Source organism: Orycteropus afer, unplaced genomic scaffold (genome assembly GCF_000298275.1).
Source record: "Orycteropus afer afer isolate SDZICR_OR568_19922 unplaced genomic scaffold, OryAfe1.0 scaffold00104, whole genome shotgun sequence".
In the NCBI taxonomy this organism is placed as follows: Eukaryota; Metazoa; Chordata; class Mammalia; order Tubulidentata; family Orycteropodidae; genus Orycteropus; species Orycteropus afer.
Window position 1 is genome coordinate 3,705,494 of NW_006921691.1, and position 10,090 is coordinate 3,715,583.

Here is a 10,090-nt window from a genome sequence, read left to right on the forward strand (position 1 = left end):
CAGCAGAAATTATCATCTCAACATGAAATCAATGTGTATCAGCTCTGCTGCTGACCTCCTGACCTGGCTTAGTGAAAGTAGGAGGGTAGGCTGGAAAGGCTGCTTTCTTTTTAAAAATCTGTAATGGCAAAAAGGAGCTCTGGTGGTATAATGCCTAAGACATTTGACTGCTAACCAGAAGGTTGGCAGTTCAAACTCACCAGCCACTCTGTGGAAGGCAGACTGGGCCATCTACTTCTGTAAAGATTTACTGCCTTGGAAACCTGACAGGGTCACTATGAGTCAGAATCGACTCAATGGCAGTGAGTTTGTTTTGGTTTGTTGTGGCAAAATACATACCATATGACAAAAAATTGCCATTTTAAGTATACAGTTCAGTGTCATTAACATTTACAAAATTGTCCTACCATCACTCCTGTATTCACAAAACTTTATCATCAACCCAAACAGAAACTCTGTGTCCGTTAAGCCAATAACTCCTCTTTCCCATTTCCTCCCTAGACTGAAAACTTTCTTGATATGAAGCTTATGAAAAAGCAATTTTAAAATACTTGTAAGCTATTTGTGTTTTATTTTGTCATGAATTATAATAGGAAACCATTTAAGAATTTTTAAATAATTTGGTGAATTTTAATCTTCATATTTTGATTTCTCAAAATGTTTTTGTAGAGTTTAATAAGAAAGTTATGTTTCAATGCCTGTTGTTGTTGTTGTTATGTGCCGTCGAGTCAGCCCTGACTCATAGCGACCCCTCCTTGGGTTTCCGAGGCAGTATCACTACGGAAGTAGGATTGCCCAACCTTCCTTCCGAGGAGTGGCTGGTGGGTTTGAACCGCCAGCCTTCTGGTTAGCAGTCAAGTGCCTTAGCCACTATGCCTAGGTATGTTTAAATGTAGTTAGCATACTGTTCTAATAGCTGTATATTTCTAATATTTTGTTTTTCTTAATAGGGAATGTCCTGATGCAGATTCACTTGTAAGTAGATCTAACTATAATCATGTTATTGTAAATTTACTGTTGAGATTATTTGACAGTTGTGTTTTTGGCTTTCTTTGCCAGATGCTTTCCTATTGAATAGAAAGTTTTTCTAACTCCCTTCGAAAAGCAGATATTTTACTTTTAAAATAGGAATGGCACTATATTAAATTACATTTTCTTGGGAAAGATGCCAGATACCAAATCTGCATACTGTATTCTAAAATGTGGTGTTTTTACTAATATAGCCTTAGATCTAATAAAATCCTACTTTATCTCTTTATGCATTTGAGTTTTGTTTATTGTCATTTTAGAAACAACAATAGCAACAACTGTGGTATTTCCTGTGCTTTCTGTTTATTTTGCTTTAAAAGTGAAAAGTGTGTTTATGTTTCTTCTTTAAACCTGTTTTCTTACATACACTATAAGAAGACATTAAATGGAGTTCCTCTAGTTTCATTGGGAGAGTAAATTTACCAAATGTTGTAAATAATGTGTTGTTGTTGTTACATGCCGTGGAGTCAGCCCTGACTCATAGCGACCCCTCCTTGGGTTTCCGAGGCAGTATCACTATGGAAGTAGGATTGCCCAACCTTCCTTCCGAGGAGTGGCTGGTGGGTTTGAACCGCCAGCCTTCTGGTTAGCAGTCAAGTGCTTTAGCCAAACATTTCATTAGCCACTGATCATGTTGATAAGTGTAGGAAGATCAAATACCTGTTTTTCTTTGCTTATTGTTCTTGTTTAATGGCATTATTTCCTTTGGCTCAAAAACATTTTGATCTTTTATAGCATAATAGTGTATGAAAATAAAGAACTAAAGATATTTTATAAAACATTTTTTGTTACTTACCTAAAATATAACTAATATGTTTTATTTTATAGTTCATCTTTAAAATAAGGAAACTATGATTTGTGAATAAAGGTTTAGTGAGATAAATATGTGTCTAATGAGTTCTAGGATGAAAATAATCAGGGTGTTTGAGTTATAATATTTACCTTATCACTTGCCTGTTTTGATACCTTTGGTTTACTAATTAATGAATTATGTTTGACATTTACTTTAAGTACTTACCATGTAATTTATTTCTGAACATATTATTTAAAAAACTTATTTGATGAGTTCCTCCAGCACAGCATACATTTGTTGAAACATCTCAATGGGTATTCCATCAATTCCTGGAGCCTTGTTTTTCACCAGTTCCTTTAGTGCAGCTTCGACGTCTTCCTTCAGTACTATTGTTTCTTGACCATATGCCACCTCCTGAAATGGGTGATAATCTACCAATTCTTTTTGGTATAGTGATTCTGTGTATTCTGTCAATCTTCTTTGGATGTTTCCTGCATCGTTCAACATATTACCCACAGAATCTTTCAGTATTGCAATTCGAGGCTTAAATTTTTCCTCAGTTCTTTCAGCTTGAGCAATGTCAAGTGTGTTCTTCCATTCTGGTTTTCCAACTCCAGGTCTTTGCACATTTCAGTATAATAGCTGACTTTGTCTTCTCGAGCTGCTCTTTGCAGTCTTTTGTTCAGCTCTTTTATCCTGTCGATTCTTCCATCCCGGTTAACTACTCTCCATTCAAGGGCAAGTTTCAGAGTTTCTTGTCACATCCATGTTGGTCTTTTCTTCCTTTCCTGTCTTTTTAAAAATGAGCTCTTGCTTTCTCCATGGATGATGTTCTTGATGTCATCCCACATTTTTCCTGGTTTTTGGTCATTGATGTTCAATGCATCAAATCTGTTCTTTAGATGGTCTCTAATTCAGGAAGGATATAATCAAGGTCATATTTTGGCTCTCTTGGACTTGTTTTAATTGTCTTCAGCTTCAACTTGAACTGGCATATGAGTAGTTGATGGTCTGTTTCACAGTCAGCTCCTGGCCTTGTTTTGGCTGAAGATATTGAGCCTCTCCATTGCCTCTTTCCACAGATGTAGTCAATCTGATTCCTGTGTATTCCATCTGGCGAAGTCCATGTGTATAGCCACCATTTATGTTAGTAAAAAAAAGTATTTGCAATAAATGTCGTTGGTCTTGCAGTATTCTGTAATGTGAATTCCAGTGTCATTTCTGTCACTAAGGTCATATTTTTTAACTACTGGTGATTCTTCTTTGTTTCCAACTTTTGCATTCCAGTCACCAGTGATAATTATCATATCTTGATTGCATGTTCAGTGAATTTCAGACTGCAGAAGTTGGTAAAAGTCTTCAATTTCCTCATCTTTGGCTTTGGTGGTTGGTGCATAAATTTGAAAAGTAATATTAACTGGTCTTCCTTGTAGGCATATGGATATTATCCTATCACTGACAACATTGTACTTCAGGATAGATCTTGATACAGTCTTTGTGATAATGAATGCCACGTTATTCTTTTTCAATTTGTCATTCCTGGCCTAGTAGATCACATGGTTGTCTGATTCAAAATGACCAAAATGAGTATGTTTAAGCTCACTAATGCCTAGGATATTGATATTTATGTGTTCCATTTCATTTTTGACAACTTCCAATTCTCCTAGATTCATACTTTGTATGTTCAAATTTTTAATGGATGTTGGCAGCTGTTTCTTCCCATTTTGAGTCATGCCACATCAGCAAATGGAGGTCCTGAAAATTTTACTCCATCCACATCTTTAAGCTCGGCTCTACTCTGAGGAGGCTGCTCTTCCCAGTCATATTTTGAGTGCCTTCCATCCTGAGGAGCTCATCTTCCAGCACTATATCACACAGTGTTTCAGGGCTATTCATAAAGTTTTCCAAAAGTATATCAGACAGTGTTTCACTGCTGTTCATAAGGTTGTCACTGGCCAATTCTTTGAGAAGTAGATGATCTCTTCCTTCTTCTGAGTCTGTCTTAGTCTGGAAGTTCCGCTGAAACCTGTCCATCAAGGGTAACTCTGCTGGCATTTGAAACACCAGTGGCATAGCTTCCAGCCTTACAACAATACTCAAGCCACCACAATGTGACAAACAGACAGACAAGTTTGTCTCCTTTAGCTGTTCCAAACTGCTCTGCTCATTTCCTAGTCTCCCCCACCCTGTTCACTTACCTAGCCTTTTCCTGTAGTGCAAACATCCATCTTTTGCTGCTCCCAGGTTGACTTACTGTGTCCTGCCCCCAGGGTGCTCCACGCACACACTCACCTTGAGCTACTCCTAGGGCTGGCTTAGTGTGGCCTGCTTCCACACACACAAATATCCACCTTCTGGTGCTCTCAGAGCTGGCTTACTGCAGCCTGCTTCCATGTACACAAACACCCGCCTTCCGCTGCTCCCATGGCTGGCTTACTGCAGCCTGCCTCCACACACTTAAAACCTCACCTTCCGCTGTTTCTGGGCCTGGCTTATTGTAGCCTGCTGCCCACATGCACACTCCTTCTGCTGCTTCAGAGCTAGATAGTAGCAAGAGTTAGTTTTGATGAAGGGAAAGATAGTGCACAGTGTGGGAGAAGTCAGCACAACATGACTGAGGCAAAGGGAGACATTGCAGTACACAAGAATAAAGGACAAACTTTGGTAAATGCAGTGCATATACAATTCTGCAGCAGCCATGATAACTAACCATAATTTATGAGTAGATACACAGGTAAATATGTATTCTAAATAGGTTAAGGAAGTCATACAGGAGTACACCCCCATATATATATGGGTATGGTGGTGGATATTTGTACATGCATATTTGCCAGTGCTACACATGGTGCTGTTGTTGTTAGGACTGTCGAGTTGTGTCTGACTCTTAGCAACCCTACGAACAGCAGAACGAAATACTGCCCAGTCCCACACCAGCTCTATGATTCTTGCTATACTTGAGCCCATCGTCACAGCTACTGTGTCAGTCCATCTTGTTGAAGGCCTTCCCCTCTTTCATCGACCCTCCACTTTACCAAACTTGACATCCTTCTCCAGCGAGTGGGCCCTTCTGACAACATGACCAAAGTAGGTGAGACGAAGTCTGGCCATTCTCGCTTCCAAGGAGCATTCCGGCAGCACTTCCTCCTGGGCAGATTTGTTAGTTCTTTTAGCAGTCCATGGTACTTTCAGCATTCCTCGCCAGCACCACAACTCAAAAGCATTAATTCTTCTTCGGTCTTCTTTATTCATTGTCCAGCTCTCACATGCATACGAGGCGATTGAAAATATCATGGCTTGTGTCAGATGTACCTTAGTCCTCAAGGAGACATCCTTGCTCCTCAGCACTTAAAAGAAGTCCCTTGCAGCCAACTTGCCCAGTGCTATGTGTCATCTAATGTCCTGATTGCTGCTTCCATTGGCATCGATTGTAGAACCGAGCAATGTGAACTCCTTGACAACTTCAATCTTTTCTCCATTTATCAAGAAGTTGCTTATAGGTCCATTTGTGAGGATATTTGTTTTCTTTATATTGAGATGTAATCAATATTGCAGACTGTATTCTTCAATCTTCGTCAGTGAGTGCCTCAAGTCATCCTCACTTTCAGCAAGCAAAGTTGTGTTGTCAGCATATTGCAGGGTGTTAATAATTCTTCCTCAAATCTTGATGCCACGTTCTTCTTCATATAGTCCAGCTTCTCGGATTATTGGCTTGGCATACAGATTGAATAAGTATGGTGGAAGGATACAACCCTTACACACTCCCTTCTTGATTTTCAACCATGCAGTGTCCCTTTGTTCTGTTTGAACAACAACCTTCTTGTCAGTGTACAGATTGCTCATGAGCGCAATTAAGTGTTTTGGAATTCCCATTCTTCTCATTGTTATCCACAATTTTTATGATCCACATGATCAAATGCTTTTGCATAGTCAATAAAACACAACTAAACCTCTTTCTGGTATTCTTTGCTTTGAGCCAAGATCCATCTTGACAGCAGCTATGATATCCCTCATTCCACGTCCTCTTCTGAATCCAGGTTGCACCTCTGGAAGTTCTCTGTAAATATACTGCTGCAACTGTTCTTGAATTATCTTCAGTAAGATTTTACTTGCATGGAATATTAATGATATTGTTTGATAATTTCCACATCCTGTGGGATCACCTTTCTTTGGAATTGGTAAAAATATGGATCTCTTCCAGTTAGTTAGCCAGGTAGCTGTTTTCCATATCTCTTGTCATAACCAAGTGAGTGCCTCCATTGGGGCATCTGTTTGTTGAAACATCTCTGTGGGTATTCTGTCGATTCCTGAAACCTTGTTCTTCACCAATTCCTTCAGTGCAGCTTCGACTTCTTCCTTCAATACCATTGGTTCTTGATCATATGTTGCCTCCTGAAATGGATGAAGATCAACCAGTTCTTTTTGGTACAGTGACTCTGTGTATTCCTTCCATTTTCTTTGATGCTTCCTGCATCATTCAATATTTTGTCCATAGAATCTTTCAATATTGCAACTTGAGGCTTAATTTTTTTCCTCAGTTCTTTCAGTTTGAGAAATGCTGAGCATTTTCTTCCCTTTTGGTTTTCTAACTCCAAGTCTTTGCACATTTCATTATAGGCTTTGTCTTCTCGAGCTACTCTTTGAAATCTTCTGTTCAGCTCTTTGATCTTATCATTTCTTCCATTTGCTTTAGTTACTCTCCATTCAAGGACAAGTTTCAGAGTCTCATTTGACATCCATTTTAGTCTTTTCTTCTTTTCTCATATTTTTGATGGCCTTTTGCTTTCTTCATGAATGATGTTCTTGATGTAATCCCACCATTCTTCTAGTTTTCAGTATTGGTGTTCAGTGCATCAAATGTGTTCTTTAGATGGTCTCTAAATTCAGGAGGGATATATTCAAGATCATGTTTTGGCTCTCATGGACTTGCTTTAATTGTCTTCAATTTCAAGTTGAACTTGCACATGACCAGTTGATAGTGTGTTCCAGAATCAGCTGCTGACCTTGTTTTGGCTGAAGATATTGAGCCTCTTGCTACAGATGTAGTCAATATGATTGCAGTGTACTCCATCTGGTGAAGTCCACATGGATAGTCTCTTTTTGTGTTGTGGAAAAAAGATATTTGCAATGAATAAGTCATTGGTCTTGGAAAATTCTATCATGCTCTCTCCAGCATTATTTCTGTCTCCAAGGCCAAATCTTCCAGCTACTCGTGATTCTTCTTTGTTTCCAACTTTTGCATTCCAGTCACCAGTGATAATTAACACATCTTGATTGCACGTTCTGTCAATTTCAGATTGCAGAAGTTGATAAATATCTTTAATTTCCTCATCTTTGGCTTTGGTGGTTGGTGCACAAATGGAATAATAGTAGTATTAACTGGTCTTCCTCATAGGCATATGGATATTATCCTATCACTGACAGTATTGTACTTCAGGACAGATCTTGAAACATCCTTTGTGATGATGAATGCCATGCTATTCCTCTTCAAATTGTCATTCCCAGCATAGTAGATCAGATGGTTGTCTGATTGAAAATGGCCAAAACCAGTCCATTTTAGCTCACTAATACCTGGGATATCAATCTTCATGCATTCCCTTTCATTTTTGACAACTTCCAATTTTCCTAGATTCATACTTCATACATTCCATGTTCCTATTTTTAATGGATGTTTCCAGCTGTTTCTCCTCAATTTGAATCATGCCACGTCAGCAAATGGAGGTCTCGAAAGCTTTACTTTATCCTGTCAGTAGGGTTGATTCTATTCTGATGATGCAGCTCTTTCCTAGTCATATTTGGAGTGCCTTCTGACCTAAGGGGCTGCTACTCCTGCAGTGTATGGGACAGTGTTTCTCTGCTATTCATAAAGTTTTCCCTGGCCAATTATTGATTGATTGATTGATTGTGATTTGGCTGAAAGTTTACAGCAAATTCACTTTCCATACAGCAGTTCACACACACGTTGTCTCATGACATTGACTACAATTTACCCCAATGTAACAATTCCCCTCCCAATTCCTCCCGATAGTTACCTCTTACGTGTGTCCATGCCTCCATGCACTCCTGCCCCCTGAACTGTCTTCCTATGCATAAACAGCCCTTCTTTCTTCTCCCATGATTGTTCTCTCTAAGGAGTATATCTACCTCAGGTATGTGTTCAACTCTTATGCCTGTCTTTTGTTTGGCTAGAAGACACAGGTATGGGTTCAATTCCAGACCTGAAGGGCAGCTAGGGACCATAGTGTCAGTGGTTCCACCAGGCTCTATCAGACCAGCAAACCTGATCCCCCCCCCTTTTTTTTTTTTTGTTTTCTTTTCTCCAAATGATTTTGAGTTTTGTTCCACATTGTTCTCCCTCTCTATCGAGGATCTCCTACGTAGATCCCCCTCTGAGTGGCTGACAGTTGTAGGCGGGCACCTTCTAGTTCTTCTGGTCTCATAGTCATATAGGCTGAGGACTGCATAGCATACCAGTAGTGAGGACTAATTGTTTCCATGAATCTTTGGTTTTCTTCATTCTTCTTTGCTCTAGATGAGGAGAGAGACCCATTGTTGGCATCTAGATGGCTGCTTGCAAGTTTTTAAGATCCCAGTCACTACTAGCCAAAGTAGAAGGTGGAACAATGTTTTGTGCAGTATGTTATGCCAATTTAGCTTGATGTCCCCTGTGACTATGGTCCTGAGCCCACAGGTTCAACTACTCAGTTCCTCTGGGTAGTTGGCTGTGACTAAGAAGTGACTACAACCTTGTCCCTTGTCAGCTCTACTATACCCCTGGGAATTCTTACAGAACTTACAAATACACTTGTAGAACCATTGTCTGCCAACCCTACATATAGTCTTGGGTACACTCCCTGCTGCATAGACATACCTACTAGTTCAGCCTGTCCATCCATCTGTCCACCTGTATACCCATGTTTGCCTTCACTGACAACGCAGTATTGTATGTGCAAAAGGGATCATCTTTGTTGTCTTCATCTCCCATGCACCTCTCTATGTCTTCCTCTTCCTCAATGCCACCATGATGATCACTTGCATTTGGTACATTGCCTTTCTCTTCACCCAAATCAATACTTATCTCTACCTATCTAACAGTGTTTCCCACCCTACCCTCCCACCCCTGGTAACCAACAAAGAACATTTCCTTCCATATATAAACTGTTCCTTGACTTTTACAATAACAGACTAATACAATATTTGTCTTTCTGTGATTGACTTACTTCACTTAGCATAATGTCCTCCAAGTTCATCCACATTATGTGGTGTTTTGCAGATTCTAAATTATTGTTTAGGGTTGCATAGCATTCCATTGTGTGGATGTACCACAGTTTGATTATCCATTCCTCAGTTGATGGACACCTAGATTGTTTCCAACTTTTTGGTATTGTAAATAGTGCTGCAATGAACATGGATGTGCATATGTCTGTTCTTGTCATGGCTGTCACTTTTTAGGATATATACCTAGTAATGGAATGGCTGGATCAAATGGTATTTCTATTTCCACCTTTTTAAGGAATTGCCATACTGCTTTCCACAGTCGTTGTACCATTTTACAGTCCCACCAGCAATGTATGAGAGTCCCAATTTCTCCACATCCTCCTCACCAGCATTTGTTATTTTCTATCTTGTTGAACTTTGCTGCTAGTGCTGTGGCAAGATGGTGTCTCATTGTTGTTTTGATTTGCATCTCTCTAATGGCTAATGATTGTGAGCATTTCTTCATATTTTTGTTGGCCTCCTGAATATCCTCCTTGATGAAGTGTCTATTCATGTCTTCTGCCCATTTTTAAATTGTATTATTTGTCTTTTTGTTTTGAGGTGTTGGAGTTTTCTATAAATTCTAGAGTTAAGTCCCTTGTCAGATATGTCATTGCCAAATATTATTTCCCAATGTGTAGGTTCTCTTTTAACTATTTGGCAAAGTCTTTGGAAGCACATAAAAATTTAATTTTGAGTAGGTCCTATTCATCTAGTTTCTCTTCTGCTGTTTGTGCATTTTGGGTTATGTTTGATAATCGTCTATTTATGCCATATATTTGGGCCCCTAAATTTGTCCCTAGTTTTTCTTTGAGGACGTTTATAGTTTTAGGTTTCACATTTAAGTCTTTGATCCATCTGGAGTTAGTTTTTGTGTATGGTGTGAGGTACAGATCTTGCTTCATTTTTCTGCAAATGGGATATCCAGTTTTGCTAGCACTATTTATTAAACAAACATTCTCTTCCCCATTTAATGGATTTTGGTCCTTTGTCAAAGATCAGCTGACTATAGGT

General features: G+C 39.2%; 1 protein-coding gene across 1 annotated transcript in view; it reads left to right on the top strand.

Annotated features, from left to right (window-relative positions):
- The window catches only part of FCHO2 (FCH and mu domain containing endocytic adaptor 2), a 247,237-nt gene that overhangs the window by 151,561 nt on the left and 85,586 nt on the right, over nucleotides 1–10,090 (top strand). The window contains 1 exon segment of the mRNA XM_007943332.2: nucleotides 951–975. Within this exon segment, the coding sequence (XP_007941523.2) occupies nucleotides 951–975 (25 nt within the window).